The sequence below is a fragment of the Giraffa tippelskirchi genome, chromosome 7 (genome assembly GCF_054371585.1).
Source record: "Giraffa tippelskirchi isolate mGirTip1 chromosome 7, T2T-mGirTip1v1.2.pri, whole genome shotgun sequence".
NCBI lineage: Eukaryota > Metazoa > Chordata > Mammalia > Artiodactyla > Giraffidae > Giraffa > Giraffa tippelskirchi.
Window position 1 is genome coordinate 36,103,708 of NC_137281.1, and position 17,043 is coordinate 36,120,750.

Consider the following 17,043-nt stretch of genomic DNA (forward strand, 5'->3'; position numbering starts at 1 on the left):
GGAAACTTTTTCAGAGCACCAACGGTTCTTGGTTTCTCAAAAGTGATACTCAGAGTGTGGAAGGGCAGTGATTCACAGGAAGGCAGGAGTCTGCAAAGTTCTACAAAGGTCTCCGGAGGCAGAGACAGGGCTGCTCCCCGCCACCCTCCCACACAGCTGCAATCTTCTAGCACCTGTTTTGTGGTAGCATCACCCGGCGGCTCCTCCCTCCCTCCCACGTGCACACCTTCTGAGAAAAGATTTAAGGCAGCTGATTACTGCACATTAATATGGGGAAGAGGGTTACAGAAGTGATCCATTCCAGACTGTCAGATATGGGTGGGTTACTCTATAGCTAACAGAGGTCACTATGGGCCTAGGGGTGGGGGGTACCTACAGGAAGTGGGGACCAGAGAGAGAGAGGGGACCACCCCCTGCCCAAACCTCAGAGCTTCCCCTCCTTACCTGCCTCTTTTGTCACCTCTCAGGATGACGTGTTGGCTCGCAGAGCTGTCGACAGAGAGAAAGCAGTAGCATAAGTAAGAAAGGGCCAAGGGCTCCCTTCCCGGGCAGTGGCAAGGGCAAGAGACCAGACATGCTGGGTTAATTAATGGTGGCCTGTTTTCTCAGCAAACAGGACAATAAACATACTACATACAAAGCATACCACTGATATGATCTTTGATTCTCACAATAAAACCGTGAGGTAATAAAGTATTCTTACCCCCACTTCACAGATGAAGAAACTGAGGTATAGAGAGCCCTAGTGAGTGATCTGCTCAAAGCAACACAGCCAGCGAGCAGTGAGCCTGGACTTTTGAACCTGGTCTTTCTGCTACTGCACCGCCTACTCTCGGAAGGGGGAGGGGAGGAACGGGCAGACTACCTGAAACCATGGAAGATCTGCTTTGCCCAGGGCTGCTTGGCTGGGTGCCTTCCCTTCTTCTTTTTTTGTTTTTAAATTTTAAGTTTTGTATTGGGCTATAGCCAATTAACAATGTTGTGATAGCTTCAGGTGAACAGGGAAGGGACTCAGGCATACATATACATGTATCCATTTTCCCTCAAACTTCCCCCCATCCAGGCTGCCACATAACATTGAGCAGAGTTCCCTGTGTTATACAGTAGGGCCTTGCTGGTTATACATTTTAAATATAGAAGAGTGTATTAGTCCATCCCAAACTCCCTAACTACCCCTTCCCCCGATCCTTCCCACCGGCAACCATAAGTTTGTTCTCTGTGAGTCTGTTTCTGCTTTGCAAGTTCATTTGTATCATTTCTCTTTAGATTCCACATATAAGCGATGTCAAACAATATTTTTCCTTCTCTGTCTGATTTACTTCACTCAGTATGACAGTCTCTAGGTCCATCCATGTTGCTGCCAATGGCATTATTTCATTCTTTTTAATGGTGCCTTCCCTTCTACACTCTCATCAGCTTCAGAGACCCCACCATTCAGGTGGGTCCCTGAAAATTCAATGGCTACCAGAGACCTCTCTGTTTCCTTAGAAGTCTCCCGGGGCAATCCAGAGAGTAAGCATGGGACAGGATACAGATTGTGTCCCATGGTGAATTTTGAGAAATTTGAGCATTCCTGGAGCTATATTTCACTCGTTCATCTATTCAATCTTTCAGACACATACCACTTGTTCACTGGGCCTGGTATCACTCCAGAGCCCTGAGGATGCTGCATCATGAATGGACAGACGAGGGACAGGACAGGGTCCCAGGGGCACTCTCACCTGAATTCCAAATGTAGAAGCCACCGCAGAGTAGAGAAGCACTGGGTCAAACTGAACACAGCCTCCAGGGACAAACCGTTCTCACTGAGACTGGAGAATCAGAGGGATGTTGTGGATGAGGTCACTCAGGGCTCAATAACACCCTCTTCGTGGTTAGAGCACAGGGTCGGGGAGGGCTGTCCCTCCCTGTACCAGACAATGGAACACTCGGAACCCCAGAGTTACTTAGAGTGTCTCTGCCAACTCCCCATTGTACAGACAGGGAAACTGAGGCCCAGAGAGCAACAAGGTCTTGCCCAAGATTAAGAAACAAGTTGGTGACAGAGCTGAGATTAGAACTCAGTGGTTCCCTCTATCTATAATGAATCTGGGGTGACTTGTGCCTCGGTTTCCCCACCTGATCCAGGAGGGGCAGTGCCCAGTGCAAAGTGAAAATGTGAAGCCCCTTGTTGAAAAAGCAGGAACAGAGCTTTTCCTCTTTCATGGCCTGTCAATCCATCCTAGTGGTTTAATATTTGCCACTTAACATAGCACTCCTCAGGCACTGGGAGACTGGCAAGGTGGGTGCAGACTCTCACAGGCTGAAAGCCATACCAGGCATTCCCAGTATTGACATGGTCACAGGAGGATATTCTGGAAGGCTCCTTGATAGCTCAGCTGGTAAAGAATCTGCCTGCAATGCAGGAGACCCTGTTTCGATTCCTGGGTCAGAATCTTTTCCAGGAGGGAAAAGATCCCAAAAGGGATAGGCTACCCACTCCAGTATTCTTGGGCTTCCCCTGTGGCTCAGCTGGTAAAGAATCCACCTGCAATGCGGGAGACCTGGGTTTGATCCCTGGGTTGGGAAGATCCCCTGGAGAAGGAAAGGCTACCCACTCCAGTATTCTGGCCTAGAGAATTCCATGAACTGTATAGTCCATAGGGTTATAAAGAGTCAGACACGACTGAGCAACTTTCACTTCACTTCACTTCCAATCTGCCTAACATTTGCCTGCATCAGTGAGGCTTTCCTCCCCACCCCCTGCAGGCAGTGAACAGAAACAGAAGCAACCTCTGCTGGTCCCAGCCTCCCACTGAAAGGCAGTTGGCGTGGGCAGTGCTCTCAAGCCACCGCACGGGTTATAATCCAAGCCACAGCCACCCCATCCCGTGTTTTTGTGTGAACTGACTAGAACCAGGAGCTCAGAGAGGTGATGTAATTTGTCCAGGGACACTGGGAACCTAGGACCTGTAACCAGGTTCCTGCAGCCAGAAAGGCTCTCCTCGAAGAGCCAGGGAGGAGGAAGGGGCATGTGAGCCTGGAACACAGGGACCTTTAAGGGCCTAGAAACTCTGGTTGGCTGCAGGCAAAGTCTGGGGGTTCCTGGCCTCCTTCCAGGGCCCCTCTCCCAGAGTGAACATCTCCCCTCTCTCCGCAGGTGCTCAGGGCTCTCAAGTCTCCAGTCACACTGCTTTGGGTGTCTTCTTTAGTCCAAACCGTCCCTGCCAACCTGGCCAGGGCCCCATCAGACAGCCTCTCCCCGTACCCCAGGGCCGGAATGGCTGCCAGCTGTTACGTTAATCAGGCAAAACTCCCCAGACCTTCCTGCCTGGGCCTTCCTGAGAGAACACGCAGAGACAAGGAGCCGGGTTTGAGAAGTGAAACCTCAACTCAGAAGCTGGTTTGCAGAGTCACAGAATCCCGTCTCTATTTGAGTGAGAATCACAGTAGTAGCTACCCTGTCCTGAACATTTGCCATGAGTCAGGGCTGGACCAACTGGTGGACGTATACCACCTGTCTGATTTGATCTTTATGATAACCCCAGGTGGGAATGAGATGGGACACAGACTATCCCCCCACCCCTTCATCACCATCCCCTCTGCCCCCCATACACACACCCCCTCATCTTGATGAGATCCCATCTCAGAGGCTTTGCCCAGAGGGTTACTCACTTCAAGGACTGCAGGGAACCCAGTCCTGGGAGCAGCTGAGCCAGCAGGGCCACGCCTTCGTCCCCCAGAGCATTGCCTGATAAGCTGGGAGGGGTGACGGGGAGGACAGGTCAGTAGAGGCTGGCAGGGGTGGAGACGGCAAAATTCCAAGTCTCCACCCCTGCTACTCAGCCACTCAGTGTTTCCCGCAACTGGGTACGGTCCTGGGCTGCCAGGCTGGATCTCAGCACCCTGCACTGAGTCAGGTGGGGTACTGACCCCTGGGAGTTCTTATCCTCAGGTTTGTGACCCTGGAGGGATAAGAGTTGGGCTTCAGAGTGTCAAATGTGGGGGGCCTATATTTTAGGGGGATGAGTCATGACTTTGACCAGGTTCTCTAAGGGGATGCAGCAGGGAACAAACACATGATCTAAATCTTAAGAAACAATACAAAACGCACCACACTAACACCTACCAACCGATGGCCCCACCCACCCACTTGCCAGCCACAACCACTTACTCAAGGTGACCAAGGCAGCAACTTCCTCCCAGAGCTTTGCAGAGCAGCTCCAGGCGCTGGGCTTGCAGGGCACAGTGCGTCAGCCTGTGGAGGGCAGAACCACAGCCCTGCAGTGCCCGCACTGCTTGGCAGAGAGGCCAGAGAGGCCCGCCACCCCCAGACACACAGGTGGAGGGGCTGGTGGAAGGGTGTATCTGGCACCCAGACAGACCAAGAGGCACCAACACATGGCACACACAGGATGTCACACGGGCACAGAAGAGTCAGAGTCAGCAGGCATGCTTAGCCGCTTCATGTCTGACTCTCTGCGACCCTGTGGACTGTAGCCCTCCAGGCTCCTCTGTCCATGGGATTCTCCAGGCAAGAATACTGGAGTGGGTTTCCATGCCCTCCTCCAGGGGATCTTCCCAGGTCTCCTGCATTGGCAGGTGGATTCTTTATCCCTGAGCTCCCGGGGAAGACACAGAGAGAGGGAGAGGAGAGAGAGAGAGAGATTGAGAGACAGACTGATGCCCAGAGGAGGACAGACAGGGAGATTCCGATGGACACAGACTCAGAGAGAAGGCTGGAACAGTTGTGATGGGAGCCCTGTGGGGCTGAGCTGAGCCCCCAGGCCTAGGCCAATGGATCAGGAAAGGGGCTACACGTTACCCATTCTCTGCATCCAGAGTTCCCATAAGTCCCCAGCTACTGGAGGTCTGGGGGGCTAATAGCGGTGGGGACCTTGGGCAGGGAAGGTGACTGAAGGGCTGCCCTGTGAGCCCCATATGGAGTGGGCTGGGCAAGGGAGGCGACAGGCAGTAAAACCAGGCCATGACAGCAGGTCATGTCCTCTGGGAGCATCTGGGGCTCAGGACCGGGGACAGACTCTGCACCCAGGAAGGGAGGAGGCTGGAGCCATGGAGGAGCCTGCAGGCCATCACGGTGGTACCTGATCCTTGGGGAGCACAGAGACGGCTCAGAGGGCATCTGGAACGTAAGGCTGTCAGGAAATGTAGCCCTGGAGGGACACACACAAAGGCCAGTCTCAGCAAACGCCTTACCCACTGCCTCAAACTCCAACCTCAGTGCCACTCCCCACCATTCAATCCCTATAAGAGGCCTGGGGACAGTCAGACCTTGGTTTCAACTGGTCCTCTTGACTTCCTGGCTGGGTGGCCTGGGACAAATCACTCAGCCTGGCACTGGGAGAATATAAGTGAATTGCCTTAGTTTGCTGCCTGGTGCATAGTAAGTACTCAGTTAACCCTGGCTCTTAGTATCTTTGATCTCATCACTGTCAGTGCCTTCAAAGATGTCAGCCTCAGCGGCAAGCAAGCCTTCAAAAGCTCAGACCCTACAGAAAAAGACTGTAGTCGAACACTGAGCTGAGTCTCTGCCTGTGTGCTGGGCTGGGGAAAACCCAGGAAGGAACCCTGGAGGAGGCAAACACCCTCTAAGGGGTCCTTGCACCAAAGGGAGCCAGAGGTTCTGACCAAAATCAGAGCTACAGACCAGCGGGTCCTCTGGGTTTAGGCTGAAGGGCCTCAGTCTCCCATGAGGAGCTTTCTGGCTACTTCACCCCTGTCCCAGTCTGCATCTGGCACCCTAGGGCTCTCTTCAGGTACCACTTTGGGAAATGGGGAGGTGGTTCGGCCTTTGAGCCTCCCCTTTTGGGTAGCATCTCAGCTGAGCCTGCTGATTTCCTGCACCTTCGTGAATTTGTCATCACCACCCACCACTGCTGAGTTGTACAGTCCAGCTGTGGAGGTCAAGGAGGGGATGGCTGAGGGCTGGGCCAGGATGACATCAGGGCCCTACCTCTTCTGGGTCCCCTCTTGTTCCTCCAGCTCTGGGGCAAACGTGAAGACCACAGTTTTGTGCAGCAGGCTGCAGAGAGAAGAGGGGAGGGAGGAGGCAGGAGGTTTACCGGGCTCCCTGAAGCTCTGCATCATTTTTTCAGCTGAGCCTCTAAGGGGTCGCCCCCCTGCCTCTAGCTGCAGCACTTCCTCTGATTTGTCCTAACGTCCTCTGAGCTTCCTGGGGGCCTGGAGTCTTTCTACTGCAGAAATTTCACAAAGGTAAAGCAAACTTCAGCTCGGCTTTCTCTCTACCTCAGGCTGAAACCTCTCTCCCTCCTTCCTGCTCCTCCATGCCTGGAGGCTGCGGGTGCTCGGCCCCGTGTGGGGAGGCCACTGCCAGGTCCGGGTGGGCATTGGGAGTCCACGGAGGCTGTGACTGACAGTCAGCGAAGCCCTAATCTCGCCTTCCCAACTGGTTGTTATAGACACTGGGTTGGCCCAAAAGTTCGTTCGGGTTTTTCCAAAACATGCATGAACTTTTGGGCCAACCCAATGTATATCCAATTACAAAAGTCATACTTCTTCCCTCTGGATAACTTAGAAAACAGAGTAAAGTAAAAAGAAAATAAAGAAAAACCACCCACAATCTCTTCCACATATCAATTACCACTGGTGGTATTAATAACACGTGGTGTGGGTCCTTCAAGTCTTTTCTCTTCTTAATGCAGTTAACAGTCTTTCTTTTTCTTTCTTAAATAATGGGATATATTTACAGGTTCTCTTTTAAAAATTAATATTTCAAAGGACAGATGAAGCAAGGGTTACATGATGTTGACAGTTATTGGTGGGAGCTGGGGAGTTCATTATACCATTCTCCCTTTCAGTTTGATTGAAAAGCTTTATTATATAAACAATGAATTAAAATTTTTATGTTTCCTTAATAGGCCACAGTCTTCCCTCTGCACTAAAGCTGCAGCTGTATTATGGTTCCCTTGAGTCCTCTTTGGAGGCAACTTAGTCTATTTAACTAATAGCACTAATATCCTATTGTTAAAGATTTAAGTTATTTTCAGTTTTTCCTATCACAACCAGAACATCCCTGAAGGTCTAAGTGTTTGCACGATCCTGGTGATCTCTTCATTATAAATTCCTAGAAGTGAATGGAGTGACATTTGTAACACCACAGGTGTCTTTACTCAATTATTATATACAAGGAACCAGGGTCCCCTAATCCACCTCTTGGGTGAACTTGGTCCCCCTTTCCTCCTCTGAGGAGTGTTTAAAGCAGGGCCTCCTGACTAAGTTGAGAGCCCCTATGGGTGGGGATGGTGTTGACATTTATTAATATCTGTCCTCAGCTGCCCAGACTGGACACAGAGACTTACAGGAATAAGGCTGGGCCCTGTCTAAGGTCAGGCCCCCTTAGAAGCAGAGTCCCTTGGTCATCATGTACATGATGTACTGAGGGCCTGACCTCGGGAGAAATCGATAAGGGACAGAGGGAAGCAGAACAAGGCAGATCCTCGGCCAGATCCCTTGGGGTGCATGAATAGCACTAAAAGATTTCCCCTCCTGAGGCAAGGGAGCTGGTAAGTTAGACCTCGGCCTCCATCACTGGCCACTCCTGGTTGGGGGGATAGGGTGGGGGTGTACCCTCCCAGGCATCACTGGATCTTATCCGCCTGGGTCAGTTCTCCAGAGGAGGCACAAACTGTGAGCGGCCAACCTTTAGTAGCTGGGAACAGGCGCCCAGCTGTAAAGAGGGTCTGGGCGGGCAGCAGCAGCTTCTTGTATAGGACCAAGAGGCCCACGGCCAGAAAGAATGCTGAGCACTTAGAGAGGGATGACGGGAGAGCCCGGGAGCTCCACGCTGGAGGTGGCAGTGGATGACGGTGGTCCACTGGGAGTTCCTACCTGATATGTAGCTCTGTCAGGGTTTGGCACGTGCTCAGCACACTCAGCACACCCAGAACCCCGGCCGCAGAAAGCCCATTGTCACTGAGGCTGTGGACAGGAGGAGGGAGGCAGCCATCAGCAGGTGGCTGGAGTCCCGGGCTGCAGACAGCTCCCGCCCCCTCCTCCTGGCTCAGTGGCTGTCACTCTTGGAATGTCCTGGGTCCCTAACCAAGGGGTCTCAAAGGCTTCTGGCCCAGGTGGGTGAGCCAAGAGGCATGTGACCCCCTGCCCCACATAGAGAATAAATTTCTCCAGCTGGAGCAATAAGCGCTGACTTACTGTTTTTGCCTCTCTGATCCTCAGTTTTCTGGTCTGAAAAATAACCACCATTTTAATCCCATTTTTATCAATGGGGGAAACTGAGGCCAAAAAACACTAAGTTACTTTCCCAGGATCACAGGGCTACTGAGTGGCAGAGCCAGGGTCTGAATCCAAATCACTATTAACCTCAACATCCCCCCGCCCCCCAACATAACTCACACTTGATGCTAAGAACCCAACACATCCCACCCAAACAGCACCCTACCCCATACCATGCATCACCACAGCACACCCAATAGCCCACTACCCTTTCTTTTCATCCCACCACCACCACAACCCATCCTTTCACCCCCAAACAATATCCCCACCCTAACATACTACTTCCCACTCCAACATCCCAACCCAACACACCAGCACCCATCCACCCAATACCCTAAAGCTGCGCCAATAAAACACTGCACCTCACCCACCACGGGGCGGCTGTCAGGACAAACTGGAACACAAGCTACTGATGTACACTGTACATGTTCTACATGTACAAGGAGTTTTCATAACGGAACCTAGGTGGCTCATGCCAGAGGCAAGAGCAAGATGTAGTTGAACCATTCCAGCTACACTGGAGTTGGGAGAAAGTATGGGAGGTCATGGAGCAGCATCATTTCTGGCGACTGTGGGCATGGGGATCAGGGGTGGCAGGGACCAGCTGGGGCTCTGCTGGACCCTCCCTGGTACCCGACGGTGGGGCAGGCAACTCACTCCAGCTTCTTTGTGATGTGCAGTTGGGGAGCAGCCTCTGCCATCAGTTGACAGCCTTCATCTTTGAGCTCGTTCCCTGAGAGGCTGAGACAGAGGGGTCTGATGTCCTGTGCAGCTAGGGTGGGGTGCCCCCTCCACCCTCAGCATTCACACAGTCCCTCACTGACTTTAGTCAAAGCATCACTCCAATAAATGAGACTCAGTTATAAAGAACATTGAAAGATTGTGTACTATACACTTGAAACTGTCCTAGGTGCTTTCACAATGTTTGGATGTTTAATCCTCATAACAACCCTATGAAGTAGGCACCATTATTATCCTCACTTTACTGATGAGTAAACTGACTTTCAGAGTGGTTGAAATATTTGATCAAAGTTGGATCTGGGATTTGAACTCGGGCAGCCTGACTTCAAGGCCCCACCCTCAACTGTTTCCTTATGCTACAACCTACATAATTACTTCTTGTGATGAGCTCCATGCTTATAGGGGGATTTGATCTAATCTGGGTAAAAGAAAAGACTTCCCTGATGTTTGAGCTACTTGCTAGAAAAATTAGAGGAGTTCAATAGGTAAGGGGTGGGGGAGAGATGGGGGAAGGTGGTTCCTGGTAGCAGGGAGAGCACAGTCGAAGACCCTGTGGCATAGCACATTTTAGGACCTGAAAAAGAGCCAGTATGTCTAGGTTAAAGATTGAGTGGGGGCTTCCCTGGTGGCTCAGTGGTAAAGAATCCGCCTGCCAATGCAGGAGACATGGGTTTGATCCCTGGTCCGGGAAGATCACACAAGCTGCAGAGGAACTAAGCCCGGGCACCACAACTATTGAGTCTGTGCTCTAGAGCCTGGGAACTGCAACTACTGAAGCCTGCGTGCCTAGAGCCTGTGCTCAGCAACAAGAAAAGCCACTGCTATGAGAAGCCCGTGCACTGCAACTAGAGAGTAGTCCCCAGTTGTCACAACTAGAGAAAAGCCTGTGCAGCAAGGAAGACCCAGTACAGCCACAAAAAAGTAAATAAACAAATTAAACAAAGAAATAGATAAAAGATTGAGTGGGAAAGTGGGGTCAGATGGGGCTTGTGGGGTTGCGGGCAGGTTCTGGATCATACAGTATTTTAGGATTTGGGCTTTATCCTGAGCAAGAAGAAGGGGCAGGCAGTAGTAAAAGGCAGTTCACTGCCAGGTGGAGGCGGCCAGGATAGAAGCAGGGAACCTAGTGAGGAGGCATCCAAGTGGAAGATGAGAGTGGTTTAGATTAGGGAGGTGAATGAAGAGGATGGAGAAAAGAGAATGGTCATGTCATGCCACAGGTAGGATCTTAGTCCCAGATCATGCAGGCTCTTAGTTCCCCTATCAGGGATCAACCTCATTTCCCCTCCAGTGGAAGTATGGAGTCTTAACCACTGGACCACCAGGAAAATCCCAAGAGAATGTCCCAAGGGAACTATATAGGCGGTAGGATGACTCAGGATAGACTGGCTATAGGAGGAGGGCAAGGGGGCTCAGAGGTTGTCTGATCTGTGTAACCAGGTGGGTGATGAGGCCCACCTGTAGGTGAGAACACTGAGGGAGGACAGGCTTGATGGTGGCTGGGTGGAAGCTGGTGGAAGCCGGGTGGAAGTACGTGAGTTTGGTAAAAACCAGCTTTTAATCCTGTCTTGATTCTTGCAGTGGGACAACATCAAGGCTGAAACCTTGGTCATCAAGGCTGCCTTCACCCCATCCATCTTGCCCCAGCCCAACTTCAAGCCCATTTGACTTTCTGGGATGATCCTGGCAGGGGTCCCTTCCTGGTGACATGACAGGACCTCCACTGACCCCCAAACCACACCCTCAAAGGCGTCACCCAGGAACTGGCCATCCTGAGAACTTTCTCCAGTCCCACAGAGAAGGTCATCTCATGCTACTCTAGGAGGAAGACAGGGTGAGGGGACCCTGAGGGTTGTGGTTTAGAAGATAAGACCTAAGTGTCATGAGCTTCTGTTTGCAGATCTCTGTGAGGATAAGGACAGGAGTCAGACTGAGCCTGAACCCTGGCCTGGAGTCTTCCTAGCTTTGTGACCATGAGCAAATCTACCTTTCTGTGGCTAAATTTCCTCCACTATAAAATGCCCACAGTAGCAGTACTTACATCATAGAGATATAAGGATTAAACGAGAGGATATACGTAAAAGTGTCTGGTACATGACAGGTGCTAAATAATGGTAGCCGTTCTGATGATCTGATTCCCCCAAATTCTTAATGAAGAGCATGCCTGTCCCCACACCATCTACCCAAAAGGCCTTGCCCATGCTGCCCTGCCCTCCCCTCCATCTCCTGTCCCAGTGCTCCCCGTGATACTCACTCCAATTCATCCAGTTGTGGACCTTCCCGCAGCTGGGCTATGAGCACCTCCACATCATGGACCCCAAGCTGACACTTCTGGAGACTGCAGTGGGGGTCAGAGCAGAGAAGCTCAAGGTCAGAAGCTACACTATGGCTCCTGTAGCTCTGAGTGTGGCTGCCGGGAGCTGGAGGAGCCAGGAGGCCGGCAGACCGGGGTCTAATCTTGACCCGGTTTTTCAGTAGCTGAGTGACCTTAGACAAGGCACCTACCCTGTCTGAGACTCAGTTACCTCCTCTACCAAATGGGGCTAATAATGTGTACTTTGCAGGCTTTTCAAAACAATTACAATGAGGTAATGGATATAAAATATTACAGTGCCAAGCACAAAGCAAAGAATAACAGATTTTAGTGTTGTTCTTATGACAGATGCTCCTGGTTCAGGCCAGGATGCGTTATTCATATCCTTTCCCTGCCACACATCTGCTTTTCCCTTTATCTTCCCTGCCCCTGCCATGCCTCCTCTGGGAAGGTATCATCTCCCCACATCATATCCCTCCCCTCAAGGCAATGGATCCCACCGAGGTACCTGAGTGCCAGGCTTCTCCTTTGAGCCTCTTTTCTCTTGTTGGCATTTCCCTGTAAGTCTGGGTCTCTGGCAAGAACAAATCCAACATTGGCTCAGAAGACCCAGGCATGATGGACTAGACTTCTTCCCTTAGTTTCTAGGAAATGATAACCCTATAGCATGACCCATAGTCAATGAGTAACAAAGATGGTTGCTTGAAAGTACTGAAGGTGCTATTCAACAAAGCAGCAGAAAACAAGGTCTGCAGCCAAATGGGACCTTGATCCAAATTCTGGTGCTGCCATATTTAGCTGTGTGGCCTTGGGCAAGTCACTTCATCCATCTGAGCCTCTACTTTCTTTTTTCTAAAGTGGGATGACAACCTCCAGCACATAACGTGATTGAAGGGTTGAATGAGACAACGTATGGTCGAGTGTCCAGCACAGGCATAAAACTGAAGCTTAGTAAAAAGAAGCTGTTATTGTTCAAGATGTGATAGTCTTCACTTGTACCATCTGTGGTTCAGAAGGCTGGGAGAATGGATGGGATGGTATATAGGTGCATATGGTGGGAAACCCAGAAAGGACTGGGGGCTGCAGTCCTAGGTTTTCACCAACTTTTCATAGGTTTTCACTGACTTTTAGAGCGGTGCTGTCCAAAAGAACTTTCTGCAATGACGGAAATGTTTTCTATTTGTGGCATCCACTATGGGAGCCACTAGAGTCACTCATGGCCATTGAGCCCTTGAACAGTGGCTAAAGTGTTGATGAATTGAAATGTTCATTTTACTTAATGCTAATTAATATAAAATTAAATAGCCAGAGGGGCATCATAGCTCTATGCAGTCAGAGGGTAAAAACATATTGGTCCTCCCAGATCCTTATGAAAAAAGTGAAAGTGTTAATTGCTCAGTTGTGTCTGACTCTTTACAACCCCCTGGACTATAGCCCACCAGGCTCCTCTGTCCATAAATTTTTCCAGGCAAGAATACTGGAGTGGGTAGCTATTCCCTTCTCCAGGGGATCTTCCCAACCCAGGGACCGAACCTGGGTGTCCTGCATTGCAGGCAGATTTTTTTACCATCTGAGCCATCAAGGAAGGCCCCCAGATCCTTGAATAGGTGAGAAAATTGAGGCTCAGAGCCTTAAGAGGACATACAACTTCATTCATCTCTTGAGTCTCACAAGGGGGAGGTGTGAGAGAAACACAGAAAAAAAAATTAATGGGATGGTAACTTCCCTATTTCTGCCCAGCCAGGAATGGCCAAGCTGGAATCCACGAACAGCTGAAACAGCCAGCATTTGCGTGGCAACTGGATGCCAGCAGTGTTCTAAGCACTTTAAATGTGTTAATTCATTCAATTCTCAGAACAAGTCTAAGATGCTGAAACCATAATTGCCTTCCTTCTCTTTCAGTTGGAAGTGTTTCCCTGCCTAGTAATGCCAAGCTCACTGTGTCTTCATGCCCTCCCTAAGGGTCTGATCACTCTGAGACTTCTGAGGATACCTTCTCATCACAGGAGCTGGATGTGGTCCAGGGACACTAGAGGAAGCTAACTCCTTGGCCAACTCTGAGAAATAAGTCATTTCTCAGGGAAGCAGTAGCAAGAACCCCCCACCCCCACCTCCCGCATTCCAGTTCTTCTTAAGTTCTTTTGCAATTTTCCCCACAGCTGCCTAAGCCCAGATTACTTCTCAGAATGAGTCTAGACCCACTCCATCCTAGCTTCTTACCCTTGTAGCTCAGCAGCTGTCTCTGTGGGTGGGGAGAGGAGGAAGATGAGGTCCGTCTCCCTGCAAGGTCAGACACTGAGCTGTGAAACCAGTACATAACCCCCACCTGTGCACCCCAGGCTGACCCAAACATCCAGAGGAAGCTGATTTGTAATTCACAGGGAAACAGCAGAATTGGCGAAAGTGCTCAAAATTAGACATGTACAATTGTGACTATATCATTGCTAGATGAATACTGAGTGTTTTAAAAAGTCAGGAAAACATTTTTTCTTTTTTTGCTAGAAAAACAATAAAAATTAGGACTGCTGAGAGTTTCTACAGGAGTCACAGTGTTTCAGAATTAAGAGGCATGACATTTGATCTACCCCATGACCCAAACTGGCAATGCTAGTTCAGCACCATGGAGAGCGACATGTGACTCAGGATTCCTTCCACTCTGCTGATAGTTCCTAGATTTGCTGATTCATTCTCTCATTCATCCACCCATTCATCTATTTATCTTTCCATTCATTCACTATTTATTGAGCATGAGGTGCCAGCCTGAGCTAGGCTCTGAAGATATCAATGTGAGTAAAACAGACTCACACATAAACACATAGGTCTTACAGACCAGTGGCCGCCTCCTTTTCCCATCCCCTACTTTCTCCTCCCCTTTTTTCAAGACCCTGAAGGCCAGGACCCCACTCCTGCTCACCTGACCTGCAGCATCCTGATGGTAGGGCACGTGACTGCCACCTTTGTCAAGGAGAGTAGTGTTGACACGGAGACATTGTTGCGGCTCAGGCTGCATGATTGTGGCAAGGGTGCCAGGAATGAATCCCCCTTCCCATCCACCCCAGACTCTCTTTGTCTCCAAAGAATGGGTGGGTGGGGAGGGTGTCATAGGCAGGGGCAGTAGAAAGACTGCTTACTCAAGTTTCCGGAGCCGTGGTAGGCAAGAGAGTACCTTCACAATGTCCAACACTTCCCTGTCCTTGAGCTGATTGTCCTGGAAGCTGCAGAGAGACCAAGGCCCAGTCCCTCAGCCCTGGAGTTGGGAGACTTGGAAGCCCCAGTTGGCAGGTGACAGGCATGACCATCATCATGCAGGAGACACAAGACAGGGGCCCACAAGAAGTTCATGGTATCCAGCAGTCCCAGGTGGGAGGGGAGGCCCTCTGATGGCCTTACTTCTGTCCCTGTTCAGTGCCCTTTGGGGAGTTTCTGCCTGGTGGCCCAGGGGATGCAGATGATGGACAGTGAGGTCTCATGAGGAGGGGTGTAAAGACCCAGGGCCCTGAGCTCAGGGCTGTAACTCAGGATCTGCCTGAGACCTGAGTTCATCAGGGTCTCTAGGCTCCCAGGTGATGAGCAGACTGGGACACAGCAGAAGCAGCTTCCAGCCTCATCTCTGGTTCTAATTCATCCAGAACCCTAAGCTAAGCACCGTCCTTTCTGACCTCACATTTCCCACCTGTCTACAACCAGCTCTGCCTGGATTCTGAGCCAGAGGGACAAAAGAGATGAAGAGTGTAAGGGTGGCTCTTTGTGTAACCACTTGGTCAGGACAAAGGATTGGTGACAGTGAACTTGTTGACATTTACTTCTCTTTTGTAATTATTGAGAGTGACCTTCATCTTTTCTCAAATCACCCAGAGTGACCGTGAACAAAGACACTCAGCAGAGGGGGCGGAGTAGAGCCCAGTCCAGCTAATGCTCCTCTCAACAAGCAGTGCACCCTGGTGCTGGCTGCATCTGCCTGGACGAAGGGGTGACTTCTAAAGCTCATAAAGGTGCCATATAAGGTAGCAGAGGTCGTGCCAGGGAACTGCTGGAGAGGATCCCTGGCCCCACCCTTCTCAGGTCACACATCACAGATACAAGGCAGGAGTATATTTGTGCGTATGTGTTTAGATGTGTATGTGGATCTAAGTGTGCAGGCATATTCTGCTGCACGTTTGCATGCAAGTGGGGCATGTACTCAAGTGAGCAGGTGAGTTTAAGTGTGTATATACATATGTACATTAATGTGAAGGTATGTGTATGCTTCGTGCCTTTATGTGTACCCAAAGAGCACCTGCCTACACACTGCCATCCCTTCTCTCAGGGTCACAGAAAGAGGGGAGGGAGCCTCAAAACTCAAGCTCCTTCAAGATTGCCCAAAATATTAGCACTTCTCTGGGAGCCTTGAGTTTGGACCCAGTCCCACCTGTTTCTCAGGCTGATGCCTCCTCTCTCTGGGTCTCACTGAAGAAGTACTGGCCAGACCCTAACAGAATACACAGCACCCAGTCCAGGCCTAAGGGGGGCCCTGGGCAGTGAATCCTCTCCTCAGCCAGTGAGCCCTCCTAGAGATCACTCACCTGACCTCCTCCAGCTGTGGGCAGAAGGGCAAAGCCTGTACCAGGTGGCTGATGCCTCGAGCAGTGATCTTACTTCCTGCTAACCTACAGAAGAAGCAAAGATGGCGGGAGGAATGGGGATGTGGAAGGGGGTAGACCAGGAATCTGCCCTGTGTAGGGTTGAGGGAAGGGAGGGGAGTTTCAAGCATCCCCAGCTGAGGATGTGTCTCGGTTCTAAGGCCTGACTCACCCCAGCTTCTTCAGTCTCCCCATCGTCGGCAAGCTCCTGGAGAGGGCTTCTGCAAAGGCGTCCCCACACTTTCTACTCTTAAAGCTGCCACAGGAAGAGGCAAAGTTGCAGAAGATCAAGGGTGGGCAGGGCTTAGAGGAGGTCATCATCTATCCCTCCTCTGAGAGGAGGAATTCAATTCAGTAATGGCAGTGGTAGCAGTAGTAATAGTTGTTGTAATTGTTGCAATAGTAACAAATACATATATGGCAAACATTGCTGACTGTCCACCAAAACCCACCCTCCACTATAGCTATAACTGGGAACATGGTTTCCCAGACAGAGGTGGTGTTTCCCAGCCTCCCCTGCAGCTCAGTATTGACCATACAACTCCAACTATGTTGTCACCACTGCAATGGGAGTGGAAAGAAGGTGCCCTAGTTCCAGGACCAGCTTTAACACATTGGGCATGACTAATCCATCTTCTTTCTTCAACTTTCCCCCGACACCAGAGCACAGATGTGTCTGTGACCATGCAGATCAAGATATCCTAGGAGATGATGGAGCAACCATGGAAGGAACCAGGGCCCCGGCATGATCATGGGAGCTGAGCCATCCCACTGACCTGGACCACTTATCTCTGAGTCCTCTATAAGAATAATAACAATAAAAACTATGTTATTTAATCCACTGTATTTGGCCAGGGAAGAGAAGGGTTCTTTGTTACTGCAGCCTTTTTTTCCCCAGCTACTACACATATTGAGCCTTTACTGTGTGCTAGGAACTGTGTTAAGAAGTGTTTTTCATGCATTCTCACAACAACCCTATGTGTTAGGTACAATTACTGATTCATTTGAGGGATAGGAAAACTCAGGCTGCAAGGTTAAATAACCTATCCAAACCCAACAGGCTCTAGCAGCACATCCTGGATCAGGTGTTCCAGCCCACGACTGAGGGAAAGAGAGGGC

The 17,043-nt window shown here is 50.5% G+C and overlaps 1 protein-coding gene across 19 annotated transcripts in view; it reads right to left on the reverse strand.

Moving 5' to 3' along the window:
- NLRC5 (NLR family CARD domain containing 5) overlaps nucleotides 1-17,043 on the reverse strand; it is a 95,248-nt gene that overhangs the window by 30,986 nt on the left and 47,219 nt on the right. For 10 of the 19 annotated variants that reach the window (XR_014060620.1, XR_014060621.1, XM_081514264.1 and 7 more), the window contains exons 8-22: nucleotides 16,097-16,180; nucleotides 15,868-15,951; nucleotides 14,437-14,520; nucleotides 14,220-14,309; nucleotides 13,526-13,585; nucleotides 11,814-11,879; nucleotides 11,246-11,329; nucleotides 8,908-8,991; nucleotides 7,849-7,938; nucleotides 5,954-6,022; nucleotides 5,085-5,153; nucleotides 4,154-4,237; nucleotides 3,655-3,738; nucleotides 1,722-1,811; nucleotides 445-489 (exon numbers count right to left, since the gene is read on the reverse strand). Coding sequence is in view for 17 of the 19 variants with exons in the window: in XM_081514264.1 (XP_081370390.1) it covers nucleotides 445-489; nucleotides 1,722-1,811; nucleotides 3,655-3,738; nucleotides 4,154-4,237; nucleotides 5,085-5,153; nucleotides 5,954-6,022; nucleotides 7,849-7,938; nucleotides 8,908-8,991; nucleotides 11,246-11,329; nucleotides 11,814-11,879; nucleotides 13,526-13,585; nucleotides 14,220-14,309; nucleotides 14,437-14,520; nucleotides 15,868-15,951; nucleotides 16,097-16,180 (1,167 nt within the window). In the remaining 2 variants the exon portion in view is untranslated. Of the gene's footprint in view, nucleotides 1-444; nucleotides 490-1,721; nucleotides 1,812-3,654; nucleotides 3,739-4,153; nucleotides 4,238-5,084; nucleotides 5,154-5,271; nucleotides 5,338-5,953; nucleotides 6,023-7,848; nucleotides 7,939-8,907; nucleotides 8,992-11,245; nucleotides 11,330-11,813; nucleotides 11,880-13,525; nucleotides 13,586-14,219; nucleotides 14,310-14,436; nucleotides 14,521-15,867; nucleotides 15,952-16,096; nucleotides 16,181-17,043 lie in introns of all 19 variants that reach the window. The other 9 variants (XM_081514261.1, XM_081514255.1, XM_081514246.1 and 6 more) reach the window with 2 other exon arrangements.